Source organism: Mesoplodon densirostris, chromosome 11 (genome assembly GCF_025265405.1).
Source record: "Mesoplodon densirostris isolate mMesDen1 chromosome 11, mMesDen1 primary haplotype, whole genome shotgun sequence".
Taxonomy (NCBI): domain Eukaryota; kingdom Metazoa; phylum Chordata; class Mammalia; order Artiodactyla; family Ziphiidae; genus Mesoplodon; species Mesoplodon densirostris.
Window position 1 is genome coordinate 17058079 of NC_082671.1, and position 24740 is coordinate 17082818.

The 24740-nt window shown below is 38.1% G+C and overlaps 1 protein-coding gene and 1 pseudogene across 5 annotated transcripts in view; one reads left to right on the forward strand and one right to left on the reverse strand.

Annotated features, from left to right (window-relative positions):
• The window catches only part of PLEKHA5 (pleckstrin homology domain containing A5), a 237922-nt gene that overhangs the window by 193764 nt on the left and 19418 nt on the right, over window positions 1–24740 (forward strand). For 3 of the 5 annotated variants that reach the window (XM_060111846.1, XM_060111847.1, XM_060111848.1), the window contains exons 13-16: window positions 7942–8004; window positions 9190–9270; window positions 9404–9553; window positions 23241–23342. In XM_060111846.1, the coding sequence (XP_059967829.1) occupies window positions 7942–8004; window positions 9190–9270; window positions 9404–9553; window positions 23241–23342 (396 nt within the window). Of the gene's footprint in view, window positions 1–2086; window positions 2217–7389; window positions 7426–7941; window positions 8005–9189; window positions 9271–9403; window positions 9554–23240; window positions 23343–24740 lie in introns of those variants that run through there. The other 2 variants (XM_060111854.1, XM_060111849.1) reach the window with 2 other exon arrangements.
• LOC132499230 (COMM domain-containing protein 7-like) lies at window positions 17520–18371 on the reverse strand (annotated as a pseudogene).

A 24740-nucleotide genomic window follows, 5' to 3' on the forward strand; every position in this document is an offset into this window, starting at 1 on the left:
ATGATCTTTGACAGGTAAATTAAACAGAGTCATTTTTAAATCACAAACGTGGCTTCCCTCTATAACATACATATTTACCCTCTCAAAGTATTCCACTAAATAAATCAAGCTTGATTACCCTTCTGCAGAAATCATACTGTCTCTTCTCCCTTTATAAATACATTTCAAGTAAATTCCTCAGGCCTAGAGGCTGAACACCAGTCATTGATCTGTACCATCAGATCAATCATTGATCTGCTCCACTTAAAGGTGGGAGCCGCCATATTGGCAGACCTAGCCCTTTGACAGTGGCCTCTTTGTAGTGCCAGATTTCCGAGACTCCACGGCAGTTTCAGTTTGACCTTGAGTGACTTTTACAATTGGATACTCTCTGACCTGCATTATTTCTTAAATATTCATATGCTCCTGACCTTCTTTCAAACCCCAGTCCCTCAACCACCTGCCCCCAACCCCCCAACCTCTGAGTCAAGTACTCTTCTGTCTAATTTTCATGGCATGCTATTGAAAAGTAGCAAGTATAGATGAGATTGCTTTGAAAATCAAAATTAAATAATATTAAAAATGAAGAGAGACTTAAGCTACCTATGCTATACAAAGTATGTATCAATGCAGTCAAATGATTGAGCCAAAACCAAAGGCAGTTACACTGTTCCAAGATCAACATTTGGTTCAAATAAAACAACCAGCGTTCCTTTAAAACATAAACTTTAAAATATAAAGAGGTCTTAAATTTCTGTAATAAATGTTTTTTTCTGCTAAAGAAAAATTTATATCTATAGTTGTCTCTTTATGTTACTTTCCAGCACTGTAAAATTTTTCCCTTCACTGCATATCAACACAGTTCTTACCTGTGTGCATGAGATGTCACCTATAAATGCCTTGGTCCCTTATTGGATAACATTGGGGAAAAAATGTAGTTTGAGTTCAACCGATGAAGTAGATTTAACTGATGTATAGAAGTTTGAATTTAACTAATAAGTAAATGTGTAGATTTAAAAACAAATTACTTACCTTGAATAAAACTTTTTAAAAGTAGATTAAACCAGTCACAGGAGGTTTCTCATTTAACAACCAAAACAGGTATTATTGACATGAAACATTGGTAACTAGACTGAAAATAAAAATGTCTAGGTGTAACATTTTCAAGATTTAATTTTTACTTATGCATTTAATCTTAATATTAGTAAATTTTTGTTGCAGATTTAGCTAAATCAGTAAAGTAACATTTGTTAACCATGATAGAAATGCTTATTTTCTATAATATGGGGGATGAAAATTATATAAACTAAGTATTACAAATTACAATTATAAACAGACTTGTCTGCTTACAAATGGTACAAACTTTGTTGGCCTTTTACCATATATATATATAAAACTGTCTTTTGAATGCTTTAATTCTTGAGTCCAGAGCCTGCTAAAATAAATATTTTTCTAGAGGCAGTAATTAAGTACAATATAGCTGGAAATGTGAAACATGGTTTCAGCCTTTTAAGGAGCTAGGGAGATTCACTTAGTCTTTGCTGAATAAATTTTAGTTTGCATGTCTTGGAAATCATTCTACATACAGTGTTATACTTTGAGAAAATCCAAAATAGAGTATATATATATATGTCTTTCAAGATTAATAAAATGTGTGATTGTCTAAGTGACAAGATATATTATTATATTATTTGTAGAGAACTAAAATTTTTCTGAATAACCTTATAAAGAACTGAATATCATTTTAAGCTTTTTTTTTTTTTACTATATAAGTAATTGATTAAGTCATGCCATTTTTCTCCTTTTAAGTTTATAAGTTGTCGCCCTTTGGTTTATCCCTTGAATCTTGATGCTTTTATTATCTATTCTAGTATATATAGAAATATTCATTAATTGACAATATTGGTTATGTTTATAAAGTAAAACCTTTATTGCAATTAGTAAGCTTTTTTATAACCTTGGAAGTATTTTATAGCATTTAATACTTGTTTGAAATGGTTTATATTAAGTTGATTCTATGCAACCTTGGGATAATATGTAAACAACTGCACTATTAGGAAGATATTAAAGTAGAGGCTATATTTACAGTGTCGTCTTTCAAATCTAGCTATGCTGTAAACTGATGTTTGCTGTATGCTCCTCCTGATTTGAAATAGATGAAAGAAAATGAACCTATTATCACCATGGTTCACACAATGATTGAGAACTCGGCGCTAAGACCCCAACTGTACCAGCAAGTAAGGTCTTGGACAGTGAATGATACTGCTTTATCATCTGCAAAATCCCTCAGTGACAGTTTTGGTTTATCCTCAGAGTTACTCATAACATTAGTCTTTTTCTTATTCCATTTTCTGTTTCTGTCTTTTTGGAAAAAATGCAATTCATCCATGCTTTTCAAGATGCTGCAATTCTTAGCATGGCTTTGCTGAACATTTTGCTGTTGAATATTAAGTGTGCCATTTTCCTGAAATTTCTGTGCAGAGTATTTGATTGATATGTACTTGGAGGTCTGCAGTACACTTGCAAAATTTTTACTAACTTGCCATTAATTTTGATTAACTCTAAAAGCATAACTGATTTTTAGGGAAAACTTAAAAAAAATTTCTTTTTCCTTTCAGGGGCCGCCTCCCTACCCCACCCCACCCCACCCCAATGTTTTAGGAATAGATTATATTTGTATGGGAGTTATTTAAAGGTTGTTTATGTACTGTGGTATGGTAAAAACTAAAGATAGCCATTTCTTACCATACTGGGAGTATCTTCTCCCCGTATTCTTTTCCCTCTTATGTAGTAGTCATCATGATCATCATATCTTACCCCATTCTTTTCCCTAAGTCAAAATATGTGCCATGGAGTTGGCTGGCTTTAATTTAGGACCTTGGTAATCTGCAGATCTGCAAAAGAAGTCATGTTATACATTCCTCTCCAGTTTTTTTGTATTTCATGGTCTAAATGTTCTTAGCTGTGTGTTTCGCAACATCAGCTTCTTCCACTTCAACCCCCTCAAATTACTGTGGCCTACGACCTGTTACAATATTTTAAAAATCATACAGAGGGAGAAAATTAACTAACATGAAAAATGAATATACATTTTGATTAAAATATGTAAAAGCACCTGGTAAAAAGAAGCACCTGGAGCTCGCACTGGCTTTAAAGGCCTCTGGTTTGCATTGGGCGCCTTGAGGGTCTGCATCATGGGCCCTGTAAACTGGGAGACTGAAACAGTTGCTGGGTGGGTGACTCTTATTTCTGAGCACAGTTTTCAAAACATTTGAAGTATGTTAAGTGACTGAGCATAGTTTTTAATTAGCAATAAGGAGATAAAGTACTAAATATTTAAAGTTAAACAGCTTTTCTTTTCAAAAGAAAATGGAATCTTACCACTCCTTTTAAAGTCACCAGATTTTAGAACCTTGACACTTCATTCCAAAAAGCCACACCGACAACCTTAGCACTTGTTCTGGAATTGATACCTTTTTCAGTGTCTGAAGCTGTCAGCTTATAATTTTATATGATGCCGATTGATGTGAGATCAAAGGCCTTCTGTTTTAATAGGTTATGGTTTCATTTTTCACATTTTGTATATTTACAGTAAGAATGAGAGCTGGGATTTTCTGTTCCATTTGGTTTGGTTTTTCTTTTTTTATATTGATCGGTAATCAAGGTTGATGGTGCAGAAGTCATTGCTGATTGAAATCACTCAGTTGCACTGAACGTTCTTACTGGAGTCCTTCAAAAATGTGGAGGTATCTGAGACTGGTCTTATATAGCATCAGTAACCTTGAATACTGAAAGAGTAATAGATTCATATAAATATATTTCCTCATATTGATACTTGAAAGAAAAAAACCTGATATTGTATAGAACAGGAAGATCTGAATGTGTAACAGCAGCAGCCACGCCTGGGTATGACATGGGCAGCCAGGTCATCAATATTGCCTGTCAGTGCTATCAAATCTAGGGAGTTTTTAGATGATACTTTTCTTTAATCAGCCAGTAGTAAAGTACTTAATTATGGCAGAGCATCATTGGTAGATAAAAGTGACAGATGCATTTCTTAAACTCTGTTAATATAAACTTCTATAAATTGAAATTACATCTTTTTTTTCCCTCCAGATTTCCATTATCATGTTATTATTCAAAGAAAATCTTTGTGAAAGTTTATATTGTACACCTGATGGTTTGCTTTTCTGACATTGCATTGCAATGCTGTGTTAATAGGTTCCTGAAATTTAGCTGAAAATAAAGTGGCAATATAGTGTTTTATGACCAGTTTTTCTGAATCATAGCCATTCAGGTTTTCTCTCAGGAGAACCTCTGTGTTTACATCTTCCTAGAAGAAGGAGGATACCTGAGAAATTACCTAGGCAGTATTTTTTTTTTTTAATTTTTTGGCTGTACCACACAGCATACAGGATCGAGTTCCCCGACTAGGTATCGAACCCACACAGTACAGTGGAAGCATGGACTCTTAACCACTGGACCACTAGGGAAGTCCCAGCAATTTTCTTAAAATTAGTCAAAAAAAGGGACCTAAAATTGAATCAAAACAAATGCTAAGTGAGCTTCAAGTTGAAAAACTCCTCTGCGTTTATTAAGCATTCTACCACCTTTCACGAGTACAATTTTGTACCAGAATTTTTTTTTTTTTTTTTTTTTTTTTTTTTTTTTGCGGTATGCGGGCCTCTCACTGTTGTGGCCTCTCCCGTTGCGGAGCACAGGCTCAGGACGCACAGACTCAACGGCCATGGCTCACAGGCCCAGCCGCTCCATGGCATGTGGGATCCTCCTGGACCGGGGCACGAACCCGTGTCCCCTGCATCGGCAGGCGGACTCTCAACCACTGTGCCACCAGGGAAGCCCATGTACCAGAATTTTTATAACATACTTAATATCAGTGAAATTAATCACATGATAAATAATTGCTTTAAAGGTTACAGACTAATTAGCAAATACATACAGTCCGACGAGCATTTTTGAGTTTTCATAGAAATTAAAGTCTAATTTTATCAAATATTTCCCCAAAAGTCTTTTTTTGGGTTTTGTATGTATATTCATATGCTTTTAAGATATATATACACATATATATATTTCACATACTTAAAAAGGGATACTATAGAAAGTTGAATTTTAATTGGCAAAAGTGATTTTGTTTTAACTTAATGCCAAACCAGTTTTTAAAAAGATTATAAGATACCTTACTATGAAAAAGTTCTGACTTTCTAAATATAATATACATATCCTTATATAGTCAGTAGTCTGTATAATACGCTTCTCACGTTGAAGCTTGAGCACTGCTCAAGCTTATATAATTACTATGTAGCCCCCTTTCACTTACTTTTCTAGTGTTGCTGAGGTACCTCAAACAAAGGTATTCAAACTCAGAGCTTTTTTGCTAAAGATGAGTTTGAAAAATGCTAAGAAGTATTGCCATGAAACATTATTTCATGCAGAACTTGAGTTAATCAGAATATTCATGAAATTACATTTTTCTTATTAGTAGAATTTTCATATTGAGGACAAAATAGTAAACTTCAATTCTAGATGGAAATTTTTTTAATAAATTATATTCAGGAATTCCCTGGCTGTCCAGTGGTTAGGACTCTGTGCTTTCACTGCCATGGCCCGGGTTCAGTCGCTGGTCGGGGAACTAAGATCCTGCAAGCCATGCGGCATGACCAAAAAATGAATTTTTTTAAAAAATAAATAAATTATATTCATCTTTTCTTAAGAAAAACTTCAGTCATTATTATCAGTAATGGGAAATAGTCCATGCTTACAAGTTAATTATTTAAAGAATAATCTTGTTTTCTTATGCTTTCCTTCTGACAGGCAAAAGAAATGAATTCAATATAGTGGAAGGTTGATTATTTTAAGATTTTTATTAGTTGATATTTAATTATCTTTATTGAATAAGTTGATAAAAGGTTTAAATAAATTTTCCTTGGTACCAAAGATATAGGTACAACAAAATAAATCTAATTTATATGTGTAATATTATTTCTATGGCTTTAAGGAGATACCACTCTAAAGTTATAAGTACACAGTACACATCTTTCTTTTTTATAATATGCCAACTGATATGAAAATGAATATGCAGTAAGATTCCCTAAATAAAAATATTATACCATTACCCTAAATATTTCTTACAAATTACTAAGTTTCCATTTTAAAATACTTGTCTTTTTTTCTTTTGACCCTGGGATATAGGGTACAAAGCATATTTTAATCTAGATATAGCACTAGCCACTAGTTATGTTCAAGTTATGCATTCCATGGTTTAGTAAAGCTGTTTGGCGTTTAACTTTAAATATTAAATAAGCAAAGTATATGTAGACATTTAGTAGCTAAGGCTTTACGTCTTTTTTTTCTTAAAAATGAGAAACACTGATTTTAGCATCATCTCACATTTTTTATTCTGGATCTAAGCATTTTAAAACTTATTTTTCATTACTTCCTTTTTTCAAGTGGGAATATAAATTATTTTCTTGGATCTAGGTGCTTTAATTTAGAATGACAATTGACACTTCTCAGGACATATTCAGTGGTCTTTATTTTAAAATAGTGCACAAATATTCTGACTTCTGTCTTTAAATTCATTTTTCATGTGATGTTCACGTCTATGAAAGTCTTGTGGCTTATAATCACTGTGTATACCCCTAAGTAGTCACAGAATCATTTGCATGAGGTACGTGAAAGCAATGTCTTGAAGTGAAACATGGAAATCCAGGATTTATTATTGTATGTTTGGAATGCTTACATTTTTAATCTCCTGATTCCCACATTCCTAGATCCACTTAAAGTTATCTACTGTTTAAATTTTGCCTCTTGAGATGTAAATGTCAAGCAGTTTTTTACAGACAGGTCATATATAGTTGTAACTTTTACATTCTTGTGCATTTGTATATGTATATACGAAATTTAATTTTCCAATCTAGAATGTAGTTGGGATACATTACTCCTATCCCCGCTTTGAGAAAAAGTGTACCATTTAGTAAACATGCAATAAGCCCCAATTACATTTTCCTACTATGTTTTTGTTACTGTCTAGCAGTCAATATAAAGTTAAAAGACAAGGGAGAGAGTGCAGTTTTGCCTGCAGAGGTGCTATGATGTGACCTGGGGTATAACTGACTGGGATGGCTTATTGGAATCTTGGTAAACACCATCAGAAATGAGGATTTGCCTGACCAAAAGATATTTGGAAGAAGCTGAAAAAAGGATGTTTAAATACACTGAATAATAATTCACTACATTATAATGAAGCAAATGGTGTCAGCAAACACATAACCAACTTTTTATGCAATTTGACTGTCCATAGTTTATAATGTAGGCTTTCAGTTTTAAGAGGTTTTTGAGTGCTTTACCTCTTTTCGATTAAACCCATCCTTTTCCTCCATTATCTTTTAGTTCTTAAGACAGAGGAACAAGATAAGTCTATATTGTGTATGTGTATTTATATATTATGTATATGTATACAATGTGTTATAGGTTTTGTTAATAAAATTGTACTAAGATGTGTTGGCATCTGAGTGTACACATACACAGTTGTGTGATTATGTGTATACCGTGAAGGTACGGTTTTGACTGTTGAAATATGCCTGATTCAAAATTTGATTCAACACAGTTGCTACGATTGTATTTGTCAATTTTTCATTTAAATAATGTGTGTCTTGCAAATGGAAAATGTAAGGTGCTGTATGATTTTGTTTGGCCAGCTTATTATTTTGTTTGACAAGCCTAAGTTAACATCATTCTTATGTATCTTGCATATTGTATCACTGTTAAATAATTTTCTATTTTTGTAATGATCTGTGTTTGAATTAAACTTCTAAAAGTATAAGAATCATTAAAAACCCATTTTTGTTACTGTTATATAAATCTAAAATATTAACTATAAGCTAATTAAATGTGTATTTTTTTATTATTTTTAAAGTTGCTCTATGACATTTTCCCTTATAGCTATCACAGGATGAATGTAGAGGCACATTATACAAATACAGACCTGAAGAAGTAGATATTGATGTACGTATTTGCATGCGATATATTATCAATGCTCTGTCATAGTCTCTGGCAAAACACTGGAACTAAGCATGACAAAAAAATTTCCGCTTCCTCTCCTGCCGTCCAAAATGACATCAAATAAGTAACATTTTCTTTTTTTGCACCAATTAAATCCTCACCTCCTTATTTATTCCCTGCCCACCCCACGCCCATAGTTAGCAGCTGAACATAATTTAGAATCATTTAAATGAAAGTAAAGACTATTTCTGATATAAAATTATGCAGGATTGGAGACAAAGTAAAATTGTCATCTATAGAAAGTATTGGCCTCAAGAAATTCCGTCACTGCATCCTTTGTTGTTGTTGTTGTTAATTATATTTTACATCACTGACATCCCTTTTTATATCTCATTCTCCCCTCCTTTCCCCTGGTTTTATTCCATTGAATTGTACCTCTTTCTCATTTCAATTGTATCCCATCTGATGTTGCTTGAGTTGTGTTGTCTAACAAAGATAAGGTGGTTACTTTAATGGATAAATGGCAAAGAAAGTGGAATCTCAAATTTCTTGCTTTCTTATCATTATGCAGTAATGTTTGGGACATAGTTACAGTTTGTCCAGGGTTTTTATTTTCAGACATGCAGTGAACTGGTTTATTGCGGGACTGAAATTTTATTAAAGTACCTGCTCATATTTTTATAATTTAATAAATTGGGGTATTAACCTTAAAACTATTGAAAGTGATTTTTCTCCATTAGCAATGTTTTTATTTGTGTTATTGTAGTTAGAAGCGATTTTTCTGAAGAACATAAGAACATAATTTTAAAAATATATAAACAGAATCCAGTCTGTGTTTTAATTTAAGGACTGCATAATTACTTAACCTGTCCAGCAGTTTGTAGAGAAAATATCTTAACGACATTAAAATGGTTCATTAAAGTCATATGAGACTGCCTGATTACTAAGAATCTTTTGAATTATATAGGTTAAATAGTATGGTTGAAAATGCTTTTTTACTCTATATGCATTTTTTAAGCATTCTATCTTTATAAACTATATTTTAGTTTTTATTTTACTGATTGAAATAAAGGCTGACCTAATTAGCTATTCTATGGCTGTTTTAAATGTGTTTTTTTATTATGCCTAAATCCAATTACAGGGAAAATTAAAAATTGCTAACAAAAGATGTCTTCCCTTGTAACCTAGGTCAAGTTAAGCCGATTATGCGAGCAAGATAAAGTGGTACATGCTCTGGAAGAGAAACTTCAGCAACTCCACAAGGAGAAAGTAGGACAATTATGTTTATTATCTACAATTGATGTTACTTTATATCATTATTATCAGGACACTGATAACTAAAGTAAAAAAGAATTAATTCGATGATGCAGAATATTAAGCGTAATCATTTTTATTATAATAGTACACGCTTGAGCAAGCTTTGCTGTCAGCCAGCCAAGAGATAGAAATGAATGCAGATAACCCAGCAGCCATTCAGACCGTGGTGTTACAGAGGGACGATTTACAAAATGGACTGCTTAGCACGTGTCGAGAACTCTCTCGAGCCACTGCCGTAAGTAGCAGATTTTCTGTCCTAGTAAGAGTCGCTGGAATGTTACGTAGTTCTTTTTTTTTTTTTCTTTTTCCCTATTTATTTATATCTCTATTTAATTGGGCTTTCTTTAGGATTTTTCTTTATTATAACAAAAATTTAATTTGTTAAAAAAATTTAATTTGTAATTATTAGTTAATTATAACAAAAACAAAGGGTGGTCTTTGTTTTTTTAATTAGTGGGGCTTTTGTTCTTTGTGAAATAGTTTTACAGAGAAGATAAATACACCTGGTTATATATTATGAAAATGAAAAGTTCTTAAAAATGTTAAAATTTATAGTGTTAAGAAAATACATGTTTTATTTTAAGGTAGTAATTGGATTCATTTAACCACCCATTTCAATTACAGGTTCCTGTGAAATGCTTTTAAGACGCTGTCAACATTACCATTTTATAGCTGCAGTGTGATCTAAGTTTAGATGATAATTTTGAGTGAGAAATATAATTAGCAGAATCTTTTAACCCATAGTCAAGTTACTTGATAAAAGAGTCTCTTGGGATTAACAAATCTAAAAGTCTTACTTAGAGTATATAAACTGAGTGTTTTATGAGTTTAAACAGTCTATTTTAGATCCTGTGATGTCATCATTTCTAAAGACAGTAAGAGCACCTGCCCAAGCAGCCCTTTGAAAGAGGAAAAAACCACCTGTTATAGAAAACTGCTAACACACCCTTGACTATACCTTCAGTGGGCTGTTTAGGGGGCAGCTACCTTTTAAGAAAGTACACAGACAGTATAGCTTAACTAAGAGAGGTCTTTCCAAGCTGCGAAGCTACCAGAATCTCAACATGACTTCAATTCTAAGCACTAAATTCACATTCCAAACATGAACTGTTTTTAAAGGAATATACCATGGTTTTATATAAATCAAAACCTGGTTTTTGTGCCTCTTAAGTACCTTATATTTAATATACTTATTCTTTTTTAAAAAAAATACTATTATTGGGACTTCCCTGTTGGCGCAGTGGTTAAGAATCCACCTGCCAATGCAGGGGACACGGATTCCATCCCTGGTCCGGGAAGATCCCACATGCCAGGGAGCAACTAATCCCATGTACCACAACTACTAAGCCCACATGCCACAACTACTGAGCCTGTGTGCTGCAGCTACTGAAGCCTGTACGCCTAGAGTCCATGCTCTGCAACAAGAGAAGCCACCGCAATGAGAAGCCCGCGCACCGCAATGAAGAGTGGCCCCTGCTCACCACAACTAAAGCCCACACACAGCAACAAAGACCCATTGCAGCCCCCCACAAAAAAAATGTGATGAATGATTGAACTGAATGACTTACCCAACATTACAAAGCAAATAAATGCAATGCCCAGAGGTCAAATGCAGGTCTTCTAACCACAGTCCTGAAGACTTAGATCTACATGGCTTTTTATAATATCATCATAAAGAAACTATATGAACCTAAAATGTTGTCTGCAAGCGAGAAGTCATTTAGTTCGTCAGTGATGGGTAGGATTTGGAAGAAAGAGGAAGTCCACACAGGACAAAATGCTCTGAACCATAGCCCAGAGATGAGAATGTGCAGGATATGTTTGGAGAAGCAAAAAATAGAACTGACTGACTGACTGAAATAGAGGATGCTGATTATGAGATAAGAAAGGGGAAGAGGGGTTAAGCTGTCAGTTCCAAGCTAATGAAAAGCTCAGTATCCCTGTGACAACCTGAGTCAAACCAAAATTAAGTTAGAAACTATTTCATGATTTCATGTCTGTTATGGAAAGTTCTAGGGAAGTACAGTGTTCCATTAAACTGTTACTTCTTCCCTTACCAAATAGGTTTCATAACTTAAATCTGATCAGTAGGCTTAGGATTTGCTCCATCCCAGAGTAACTCCAGTCCTGATGGAAGTTTTATCAGAATATGTTCAAAGAAATTAATCATGTTTGAGTATCTCATTTTCTGGTTGTTATCCCATATAATCACGTCCCTGGGTATTTTTTCTTTGCCTTCAGCATTATTCAGTGGTCATTACAAACTCTCAATATGTTCTTCTAAGACACGTTTTAATGCATAGAATACAAAGTATGTTATTTGTGCCTTTATGTAAACATACTCATTTTTGTAGCTTAAGGCTATAAATGATGCATTTATAACAATACACTGGACATATGGTTGGCACTCAATGGTTGTTGATTAGCCGTAAATTTGAACTACATTTATGCCAGCAGAATCCCAAAGGATTCCTCTGATTCTTTCACAGTTGATTTGGGGCATTGGTTCAAATCCAAGCCTTGAGTTCTAAAAGATACAACATAAGAGGTATAACATTAAGGCCTCCATAGATCAAAGCTTTGATTCTGAGAACATCTTCTCCTCACCTGGTCGGCCACTAAGGTATTAAAACTAGGATTAACACAAGGTAAACATGTAAAGCAGTGTTCCCTTTGTGTTTGATTTAATTCTTTTTTTTTTTTTTTTTTTTTGGCTGCATTGGGTCTTTGTTGCTGCACCAGGCTTTCTCTAGTTGTGGCGAGCGGGGGCTACCCTTCGTTGTGGTGTGCAGGCTTCTCGTTGCGGTGGCTTCTCTTGCTGCGGAGCATGGGCTCTAGGCACGCGGACTTCAGTAGTTGTGGCACGTGGGCTCAGTAGTTGTGCCTCGCGGGCTCTAGAGCGCAGCCTCAGTAGTTGTGCCTCGCGGGCTTAGTTGCCCCGCAGCATGTGGGATTTTCCCGGACCAGGGCTCAAACCCGTGTCCCTGCATTGGCAGGCGGGTCCTTAACCACTGCACCACCAGGGAAGTCCCTTGATTTAATTCTTTTTTTTAAAAATAAATAAATGTAATTTTTTATGGCTGTGTTGGGTCTTCATTGCTGTGCGGGGGCTACTCTTCGTTGCACTGCATGAGCTTCTCATTGCGGTGGCTTCTCTTGTTGCACAGCACGGGCTCTAGACGCGCGGGCTTCAGTAGTTGTGGCTCACGGCCTCTAGAGCACAGCCTCATTAGTTGTGGCGCACGGGCTTAGTTGCTCCACGGCATGTGGGATCTTCCCGGACCAGAGATTGAACCCATGTCCCCTGCATTGGCAGGCGGATTCTTAACCACTGTGCCACCAGGGAAGTCCTTAATTGAATTCTTGATGCAGCATCTCCTCTCCCTAAGCCCCACCCACCAGACACACACGTGCTTTAAGCATATAATGACTTTGTGTGCTCTCCTGGCCTCTACTTCTTTTTTTCTTTCTTTCATTTTAATGTTTTAAATTTTATTCTACTTCTTTTTAACTTAAGCCTGATTCGTGAGAAAATTTTTTATAGCAGTCAGTTATACCTTGAAAGTTTTCAATGTGTTGCTGTCTTTGCTTAGGTTTTCTTCTGAAAGCAGAGCCTGGGATGAGGGCCTGGGCTCAGAAAGTTTATTTGGGAGCGATTACAGGAAGCCGAAGTGAGGGAGGGAGTGTGGAAAATGAGACAGGGAGGAAGAAAAGCCAATAGGGGTTTCAATTCTGAGTTGGTCACCACTGTGGGTGACCCTCAGGGGACCGTCTGAGGAAATGAGCTGAATGTTTCCAAATTTTCCGCTGAGAGGCGGAGAGGCTAGGGTATCTATCACTCCTTGGTCGAAGTTGCCCCAGGGTCCTTAATTCACCCACATTTCCAAGCCGCCTTAGCTAATTGACCACGAACGCTGGCACACGTGGAGCTGAACCACAGTTTCTTGAAATCAGGTGGGCAGAGGGCATAAACATCTGCTGCAGTCACCTCTCTTGGGGAGTTTACATTAGGCCTTATCTCTAACTGTAAGAGAAATATCCTCATGCTTCATCCGCTTAACAGGTGCTGCTTTTATTCTTTCCGACAGTTCAAGGAGCCAGGTAAAGCAGACGCTATGCACATATCTCAGATGAGAATGTGGGGCTCATCCAATAAGATATATTTGTATTTCTATATTTTGTACATATATTGTCTGGTTTGGTCCTTAAGCAAATGCTTTGCAAAATAGATATAATTATAATCTCCATTTTATTTTCATTTTTATTACCTCCACTGCACAGATGAAGAAGAAACTCAGGTTCATAGAGGTTAAATGACTTGCGAAAGTGACATGGCCAATATGAAAAAGTCAATACCTAAATCAAGGACTTTTTAAATTCTAGGGCTTCTGTACTTTCTGTTCCACTTCACTGTCTGTGTGGTCACTGATTTGTACTTTCTGAAACTTGGAATCAAACCTAGATTCTTTTACTCAGAAATATAAAATTGGGATTTCATAGTTCAATCCTGGGTTTTGGCACCAAATTAATTAATTAATTAATTAATTAATATTGGACTTTCAGATATCAGAAAACAAGTATAAAGGCCCCCAGTCATCCCAAACGGCTGGTAGATGGCTTATGCATTTATCTACTGCAGAATAGGACCAATATATGAAATAATAGTAAATACTGTGAATATTTCTGGAGCAGTTTTACTGAGTGCCAGATTCCATTATAAGTGCTTTTTACATGTACTTAAGCCACATAATAACCCTTTGACAAGGGTACTATTATTACTATGATAAAAATGGAAAACTGAAGCACAGAGAGATTGCCCAGGGTTACATAGTGAATAAGCATTATGTATAGACTTCCATTAAACTTATTTATGTTTTAAACCAGCTTCTGCATAGGAGGGCCATGAGTAAATGGAGATTTTAGACTAGAATGGATAAACTTAAAGGGGCAAGGGAGGAGGACAAATGAACCTCCTTGAGGAGAAGCTTGCACATTAAATGTTTTCATATTCTCATTCTCAGTGTAACAAAGAGCTACTGAGAATTATGGTGACAGCAAAGTGTGATTTTTTTTTTCACAGAAGATCTTTGACATCTATGAATTGTCACGAATACACTTTGAAAGATTTCAAGATAGTTTTTAAGTACCCTGGTCATTTCATGATTACAATACTGCATTCCCAGAAATAGAGACAGTCAGGTGTGATACACCTCCTGATGTGCTGCAGTGGAAAGTACCCAGCAACACTTGTGAGGTTTGGAAAATCAAATGTGAATCTCAGCAAGCCTCAATATCCAACTAAGAGTTTATAGGAAATACAGGAAACAAAAGAGCAAACTAAGCAATACCACAGGAATTCAATTAACAAAATCTAGCATCAGAGAAATTCTACAGAACAAGTGACCCATTCTCTTCAACAAATAAGTAGCAAGGGAATAAAGAGGCGGGGTGTAGGGAAATTGTTATAGTCAAAAATATTTTTTAGGAAATTCCCTGGCAATCCAGTGGTTAGGACTTGGCACTCTCACTGCTGGGGCCCCAGGTTCTATCCCAGGTCAGGGAACTAAGATCCCACAAGCCTTGCTGTGCCACCACAAAATATATATATATATATATATATATATATATATTTCAATATTTTTTTAAGGAATACATATTAATGATTTAAATAAGTAAGAATTTGCCTGTTATTTTTGTTTCATTTTCATTTCTTTTCTTTAGAAATGCATACTGATTTATAAGTGAAATGATATGATGGCTGGTGTTTGCTTTCAAATAATCTCACAGGGATAGAAAATGGATGCTGTAGATGAAACCAAATTGGCCATGTATTGATAACTATTGAATTTGGGTGCTAGTGGGCTACTTTTGTTTATATTTGGAAATTGCCATTGTGTATGTCTGAGAAAGGTTAAAAGAAAATTCACAAAAATGCTAACAAAAGGGTAGCATAATAATAGGTCTTTTTTTATCTTATCCTGTATTCTAATTTTTCTACTTTTTTAAAATTAATTTATTTTATTTTTGGCTGTGTTGGGTCTTTGTTGCTGCACGCGGGCTTTCTCTAGTTGTGGCGAGTGGCGGCTACTCTTCGTTGGGGTGTGTGGGTTTCTCATTGCAGTGGCTTCTCTTGTTGCGGAGCACGGGTTCTAGGCACACGGGCTTCAGTAGTTGTGGCACATGGGCTCAGTAGTTGTGGCTTGCGGGCTCTAGAGCACTGGCTCAGTAGTTGTGGCACAGGGGCTTAGTTGCTCTGTGGCATGTGGGATCTTCCCGGACCAGGGCTCAAACCCGTGTCCCCTGCATTGGCAGGAGGATTCTTAACCACTGCGCCACCAGGGAAGCCCTTTCTACTTTTATAATTATAAAAATTTATTATATCTTCAATTTGTACAGTAAAAAGTAACGACTTTCTTTGAGATGGAATATTGTTTTGTTTCAAAGAGAAGATTAGAAGAGAAACTAAATATATAAGTTAACGATTATAATTAGCCAATGAGTTAAAGATTATAAGTAGCCAAAACAGATGACTATAATTGTTATCGTAAACTAGAAATTTAAAATAAAGGTAGCTCTCTAACCATTCCTGATTTAGTTGAACCTCACTTTATACCGTTTGAATTTGGTCCCTTGCAACATCTTTTTTGGTTTAAAAAAGCCAATATTGGGGAATTCCCTTGTGGTCGAGTGGTTAGGACTCCACGCTTCCACTGCAGGGAGCCCAGGTTTTATCCCTGGTCAGGGGAACCAAAATCCTGCAAGCCGCGCAGCGTGGCCAAATAAATAAATAAATAAATATTTATAAGCCAATATAGTAGTCATTATTAGATAGTATAGTAAGATATGTGCTTAGTAAATAGTGATTTTTATTTGAGATGCAGTTATGTACTAAGGCAAGTATAAAATCATAAAAGGCATTCTTTTTTTAAAAAAATTATTCAAAGTACTAAACACATTCTTAAAAATCTATAGCAAGAAATTTCTACATCCTGAAGGTAAAAATGAAATCAGATTGACTTTATCTTGACTGATCTCAAAAATCAACTGCTTCTAATACCCAGTTGACAGAATTGTTATTGTTGAGTGGTAGTGGCCAAAATTAATATTTTTGTACCTAATCCCCAAAACATAACAGTAAATTTAGATAGCGCAGTATTTTAATTATCCAAGGTTTAGTAGTGGACATTAATCTGTAATATTTAAAATCGAAGAGTTGGCGCTTAAGAAGCTAATAGTCACATATCTATATTATTGCCTCGCCTCTATTTTGAAAAAGAACATCTACTGCCAATTCCTCACCAAAGCCTTATGCTTCATTTTTTTTTTTTTTCTTCAGAACCTATTTTATTCTTCTTCTAACCACCAGAGAAGGTCAGCTTGAACCAAAACAAGCTGAAATAGCCTCAGAAGGCCCACCTCATTACACACAACAGGGCAAAACCTGAAGTGAAGCCTCAGTTTTTTTCAGAGCAGACCCAGCATGTATTCTTACACAGGTGTCCACTAAAGACTGATCAACAAAGCACCACCACCACAAACATACAAACTCTGTTGGGGGCTCCCCCGTGTGTCATTCACGGAGTCTGCTGCTTCCTCAGCCATAAGCAAGCCCTTCCTTGTTCTTTTTTTTTTTTTTTTTTTTTTTTTTTGCAGTATGTGGGCCTCTCACTGTTGTGGCCTCTCCCGTTGCAGAGCACAGGCTCTGGACACGCAGGCTCAACGGCCATGGCTCACGGGCCCAGCTGCTCTGCAGCATGTGGGATCTTCCCGGACCAGGGCACGAACCCGTGTCCCCTGCATCGGCAGGCGGACTCTCAACCACTGCGCCACCAGGGAAGCCCCCTTCCTTGTTCTTTTGCAGGGCAAGGTCCTCAGTGTGTAGATTGATAGACCGTTTGTTTACTCTGGAACTTGGAAAGGGAGGTGACTCAACTTATTTCCTCCCCTGCATCTGAGATGCAATCACTTCTCTGAATATCTGAACAGTGACCTGGGAGATAGGTGGTAGAGGGTCCCTCAACAAAGACACTTCAGGACCAGCCTGTCAGGCTCCTTAAGTACTTAATCCTTTGTTTTTCAGAAACCTTTGCACCTGGGCTCCCAAGGGGCAAGCAGGCCCAAAGGAGCGGCCACAGGCAGGCCTGGGAGCGAGCGGCCTCTCTGAGCACTCACCCGGGAGGAGGAGGGGGTAGGGAGGGGCGAGGTGGAGATGCAGGGGGACAGAAATCAGCTGAAACGCTCCTTGCTGGTTCTGACTCGCTCCATCTCGTGCAGGAAGCTGTAGAACTGAGGCAAGGTTAATTCTATGTATAAATTTTCCGTTTGGGGCTTCCCTGGTGGCACAGTGGTTGAGAGTCTGCCTGCTGATGCAGGGGACACGGGTTCGTGCCCCGGTCTGGGAAGATGCCACGTGCCGCGGAGCGGCTGGGCCTGAGAGCCATGGCCGCTGAGGCTGCACGTCCAGAGTCTGTGCTCCGCAACGGGAGAGGCCACGACAGTGAGAGGCCCGCGTACCGCAAAAAGAAAAAAAAAAAATTTCCGTTTGATTTCCTTTCTTAACCACCAACTTTAATTGTAAAAACATACTTCCCACTTTTTCCAGTTCTCTGCTCCCAGACGTCACTCCAAATGTCCACTCCATATCTATAAGCTGGTTAATCATCAGAGTCTGACCTGTGGCCCATCGAGCAAGGGTGGGAGCATTCTGTTTCCACTTTTCAGAAAAGTAGGTGGCTTTCTCTTCACTGAGACCCAGAGTTATGAAATCAGCCCGGACCTGCTCAGCTGTGAGACTCTTCTTCAAGGCACCATTTGAAATCAGGAGGAGGCTCTTCACGATGCTTCTGACGGGGCCGGGGCTGATTTGCTTGGTGGTGGCAAATTCAGAGAGCTGAGCCATAAACCTTTCCACCTCTTCTGGCTCAGTGAGGCAGTGGAAGAGCACTTCCTTCAGGGCTGAGAACTTCTGCGCGCCCAGCTGGTTCAGCTGCTGCGCATAGCCACCCACGGCCCCGGGCACGGGTCGGGTCCTGCGTGCAGTGCGGGCGGCGCATAGTGTCCGCTCAATCCCAGGGACCCCCAGCTCCCGCGCCTCCCCAGACTTCCTCCTTCACACTGCCCTTCAATTTTTAAATAGAAAATAGAACAGGGACTTACCTGGTGGCGCAGTGGTCAAGAATCCACCTGCTAGTACAGGGGACACGGGTTCGAGCCCTGGTGCGGGAAGATCCACATGCCATGGAGCAGCTAAGCCCGTGCCCCACAACTACTGAGCCTGCGCTCTAGAGCCCACGAGCCACAACTGCTGAGCCCACGTGCCCTAGGGCCCGCGAGCCGCAGCTACTGAGGCTGCGTGCCGCAACTACCGAGCCTGCGTGCCGCAGCTACTGAAGCCTGCGCACCTAGAGCCCGTGCTTCGCAACAAGAGAAGCCACCACAGTGAGAAGGCTGCGCACGGCAGCGAAGAGTAGCCCCCTCTCGCCACAACTAGAGAAAGCCCGTGTGCAGCAATGAAGACCCAATGCAGACTAATTAATTAATTAATTAATTTAATTTTTTAAAAAATCCTCTCTCATCTTTTCGGTAGTCTGGTGTTTCACTGCCTCTGAGGATTGCAAACCTACTTGTAGTTTGTTTATTTTTTTCCCCACGGTGGCCGAGTCTTGCCTCAGTACAGACTATAAAGTAACCACTATTAAAATGTACTTGTTCCAAGCCTTAAACTTGGACTAAGTCAAATTTTTTAAGTTTTCTGCCATCCCTCTAGCAACTCCACACATGCACACACGCATTTTTTTTTTAAACCTTTGTTAGAGTAGGTCATATTCTCGGAAAAGTACACATGTTTAACAGCGCAAATATGGCTAACACCCGTAGCAAGGCACTGAATTCTACTAACGTGCCAGAAACTTCCCTCCCAGTGATGGCTCTTCCCCAAACACCACTGCCTGACTTTTAAACTCTACATTAGCTTTGCCTGTTTTTGAACTTAGCAAAAGTATAATCATGTAGTATATACTATTTGGCTTTTTTTTAACATTATGAGGTTCATCCATGTGGTTGTAAATTGCAGGATTTAACTCATTCTCTTAACTGTATGGCATGAAGATCCATGTTTTTATTGAAAGCACTGCTGTGTTTCCTGACTTGTGCCTGTGATTTTAAGATAATTGTATATTTGCAAGTCATAACCCCTTTTAATTGCCTTAGTGTACCTATATATTATCTTCTTGACAAAAAAAATAGTAATCTCATATTTAAAGATTTTTAACGTTGTACTTGTATAAGCCACTAAATTCTTTAATGAAATACTCAGCCAGGTGTTAGGAGGACTGATGGTATGCCAGTGCTGCTGCTTTTCTTTCTGTCCCCGTTGACTTGTATTACTACCCACCCATAATCATGCTGGAGGAGCCCAGAGGTAAAGGCAGAAACAGGCCCAGCAGGATAATGGGACTCAGGCCAACTGGTACAGTACAATGGCAGGACTTTCCAGGTTAGGAAAATTGAGAGTATATTGTGTTTCTTCACCCCTAGAATATTAGTAGAGTAACCTCTACCTCTCAATCTCTATTTTTCATGTGTTTCTGTAAGAAAGACAAGAATTCCCACCATCCTAAAATGTTCTTGTACTTAGTTGCCTCTGCAACACCTTTGGTCTCCCCTTGAACTTTTCTACAAAAGAGGCTCAGTGTCAGCCTGGCAATGCCATCTCATTTCATTGCTGGGCTGCCACTGGGTCTGTTATCCTCATTTTACCCTCCCTGAAGCCTTCAAAGGCCCACTATTTAAATTTGCAGTTTTGGGGCTTCCCTGGTGGCGCAGTGGTTGAGAGTCCGCCTGCCGATGCAGGGGACACGGGTTCGTGCCCCGGTCCGGGAAGATCCCACATGCTGCGGAGCGGCTAGGCCCGTGAGCCATGGCCGCTGAGCCTGCGTGTCCAGAGCCTGTGCTCCGCAACGGGAGAGGCCACAACAGTGAGAGGCCCACATACCGCAAAAAAAATAAAATAAAATAAAATAAAATAAATTTGCAGTTTTTGTGGTGCTTACAATTTAGAAGATGGCTAGAATCAATTTTTCTTTTCTTTTTTGGCCACGCCACATGGCTTGCAGGATCTTAGTTCCCCATCCCGGGATTGAACCTGCGTCCTCAGCAGTGAAAGTGTGGAGTCCTAACCACTGGACTGCCAGGGAATTCCCTTTTTTTCTTTTCTTTTCTTTTCTTTTCTTTCGTTTTCCAGGCAGTTTTTCTTAAAGGAGATCAATATCCTTATTGATTCAGGTGAAAACAGTTTGCTGAAGCCAAGTCAGGAGGGTAATATTTACACAATATAAATGAGATTAAAATCTTTAGTCCTGTACCACTTTGCCTTTTTAAAATTTAATTCACTGTGAAATCTGCATAATAGACTCCCTAAATTATATAATATAGAGATGATTAAAAAATCTCCAGTGGTTTATCTCTGCTTTTTTAAAAAACATAATCCATTGTAAAACCTGCTTATGGACTTCCCTGGTGGCACAGTGGGTAAGAATCCACCTGCCAGTGCAGGGGACACAGGTTTGAGCCCTGGTCCGGGAAGATCCCACATGCCGTGGAGCAACTAAGCCCGTGTGCCACAACTACTGAGCCTGCGCTCTAGAGCCTGCGAGCCACAATTACTGAAGCCCGTGCGCTTAAAGCCCGTGCTCCTCAACAAGAGAAGCCACCGCAATAAGAAGCCCGCGATCCACAGCAAAGAGTAGCCCCCCGCTCAGCGCAATTAGAGAAAGCCCGCCCGCAGCAACGAAGACCCAACGCAGCCATAAATAAATAAATAAATTATTTTTAAAACCTTATAAGGAGACATCTTAAATTCAAAAATCAGTTATTCCTGGGCCTCCCTGGTGGCGCAGTGGTTAAGAGTCCGCCTGCCGATGCAGGGGATACGGGTTCGTGCCCCGGTCTGGGAGGATCCCATATGCCGCGGAGCGGCTGGGCCCGTGAGCCATGGCCGCTGGGCCTGCGCGTCCGGAGCCTGTGCTCCGCAACGGGAGAGGCCACAACAGTAAGAGGCCCGCATACCACAAAAAGAAAAAAAAAAAAAAAAAAAAAAATCAGTTATTCCAAATGGCCCAAATTTTAACTCATTTTAATTTTTTTTTTTTTTTCTTTTTGCGGTATGTGGGCCTCTCACTGTTGTGGCCTCTCCCGCTGTGGAGCACAGGCTCCGGACGCGCAGGCCCAGTGGCCATGGCTCACGGGCCCAGCCGCTCCGCGGCATATGGGATCCTCCCAGACCGGGGCACGAACCCGTATCCCCTGCATCGGCAGGCGGACTCTTAACCACTTGCGCCACCAGGGAGGCCCTCATTTTAATTTTTAAAGGTAATTTTCATTGCCTAAGTTTTTAAGCAATTGTAAGCTAGTTGCAGAATATAGAAAATAGAGAACCTCTAGGATCTGGAATATTGCTGCTTTTTTTTTTTTTTAACTGTTAAGATGATTTTCAGTAACCTCTCTTCTACGTTCAGTACCCTCTTTTCTTATCCCAAAACTATTGCTGTTGTTAAACATTTCCCAGGGGAGCTTTGCTTAGAGCAATTCAAGTCAAGAAATCTATGGTCAAGGGAAGTTCTTAGACAAGAGTTACTAATTCATTTTACAACAGCGTTCAGTAAACATTGTTGGTTGTGTCATGTGTGCCAACACCACGCTAGGCACTGGGGGCAAAATAGTGATCAAATGTAGTTCCTGTCCTTAGCTTATCAATTGGACCTCATACCACTCTCCGAAATGTCTGAAGAGTATCTACACTCCTGTGGAATAGCTTCCCTGAAGCAGAATGACATGACAGTGTAGTTTTGAGCACTTGTAGAATTATTCTATATTAAATAGATGACAGGTGGATAAGGATCAAGTACGAAAGTTTTCTCTGTGATTTGAGGGTTTGGGGGTAGTTGTTTTTTTCCCCAAAGGAGAAAAGTATAGGTGGGTCGTACCTCTGTTGAGTCTCTAGGAGCAAAGTTCACTAGATTAGTTAGCTGAATTAGCTTCATTACATTACTGTAAATTTATTCTAAGTGAAGTCACGTCAGGCTTCTGGTGTTATTGAAAATCCAACATGCTAAAAAATACAACCTATTTAGTATTTTTATTCCTGGACAAATTTTAATCATGTCAGATAAGTAAGTGCTTTATTTATGCCTTTTCTGCATTTAAAAAAATCACTTTCAAGAAAAATTTAAATGTATTACTATGAATAAAACAACACGTTTTGGGCTTCCTTGGTGGCACAGTGGTTGAGAATCTGCCTGCTAATGCAGGGGACACAGGTTCGAGCCCTGATCTGGGAGGATCCCACATGCTGCGGAGCAACTAGGCCCGTGAGCCACAACTACTGAGCCTGCGCGTCTGGAGCCTGTGCTCCGCAACAAGAGAGGCCGCGATAGTGAGAGGCCTGCACAGCGCGATGAAGAGTGGCCCCCGCTTGCCACAACTAGAGATAGCCCTTGCACAGAAACGAAGACCCAACACAGCAAAAATTAATTAATTAATTAATTAACTCCTACCCCCAACATCTTCTTAAAAAACAAAACAAAACACATTTTCTCAAAATAAAACTCTTTAGATATTAGAATCAACTGAATATTTTGATGTCATGAATGAATAAATAATAAATGTTCAGGTGGGTTTGTTTGGGGTTTTTTGGTTGTCTAGGGTTTTGGGGGGAGTTTTTTTTAGTAATTTTGAGTATAGCAGCAGCACAATAATAAATAATTCAGTTCCTCAGTAAATTTTTCTTGAATTGAGCAAAAAAGAGAGGAAAAAAATAAAGGAAAATGAGTTATAAAATTTTTTATGTTGTCCATTGTAAACTACAGGATTGATAACACACCAGCACATTTTCTCCATTAAAGTAATTAAAGCTCTGATTTCAGGAACTGGAACGAGCATGGAGAGAATATGATAAGTTAGAATACGATGTAACTCTCACCAGGAACCAGATGCAAGAGCAGCTAGATCGCCTTGGTGAAATTCAGGTACAGAATTATAATATTTTTACATTGTTTTAACTGGCTGTGACTGGTACTGTACAAACCATCTTGTTAGCTTCATGCACACCCTAAACAGTTTTTGCATTATTGGCTACCTAACATCTGGGTTTCAATACTTTCAATGATAGGAATCTTACAATCTCTCAAAGTAGCCCATCCCTCACTGTTTAAAAGTTCTTTATCCTATTGGGCACATGGTGAGCCCTAGAGTGTTCTGTGCTCCTAGCTAACTATGTCACTTAGCACTGAAGTGTCAAATTATCTTATCCATTCTATATTAAATCCCTCTCATTTATCAAACCGTTATTTAGCCTATTGTCTTGACTGCTATTTTATTAGAATAGAGGAAGATGCAGCACCATTTGGCATAAAGAATCCAGTTCTGTGAATAGGCAGATATGGAACCAAGTTCCAGGTGTTTGTTTTCATATCTATAAAGTTGAAATAACAATACCTGTCTTAAAGTGTTGCCCTGAGGAATGGAAATAATACATATTTAAGAAAATAATAAAAGTCACTTTATGCTTGTGACCCTATGTAAATTTGGTCATCTACATTGGAAGCCCAGTAGACTCAACAAATCAATACAACAAATAAAGAGTAAGGTTGACTCATAGAATGTCAACTGTCTTCTATGCGTGCTGTCCAAAATAGTAACCACCAACCACGTGTAGCTGTTGGGCACTTGCAATGTTGCTAGTGTGACTGAGGAACTGAATTTTTAATTATCTAAATTTAAGTAGCCATGTGTGGTTGTGACTTCTGTACTGAACACTGAAGTTACTAAATACAATAGAAAAAAATGGTAAACATCTAAAATACAACCAAGGGATCAACAAACTTTTTCTGTGAAAGGCCAGATATTAAATATTTTAGATGTTGCAGTTATATACGCTCTATCACAAAATCTTTGGTGTTTGGGGGTTTTTAATAATCCCTTAAGATTATAAAATTTATTTTTAGCTCACAGGCCATAAAAAAGAAGCCATGGGCCAAAGCAGTTTGCCAATCCTGATTTAACCTAACAAAAAGAGTTCATCATGAAAATTTAATTACTATATTATAGGACATAAGAGAAGACCTGAATAAATGGAGAGGTATAATTGCTATACCATGTTCATGGATGGCCTGATTTAACATTATCACTATGGAAATTCTTCCCATAAGCACAATTCCATTCCAACCAAATTTCCAGAAAAAATTAACAAAATGATTCTATATTTTTAGGGTATAATAAAGACCACAGTAGTTAGACATTTTTTGAAAAAATAAAGAACTAGGAAACACACCTCATGAGAAGTAGCATTGCGCATGTATCTTAGGCCAGTTACATAACAGCTTTGTACCTCAGTTTCCACAGCTGTAAAATGAAAATAATAATAA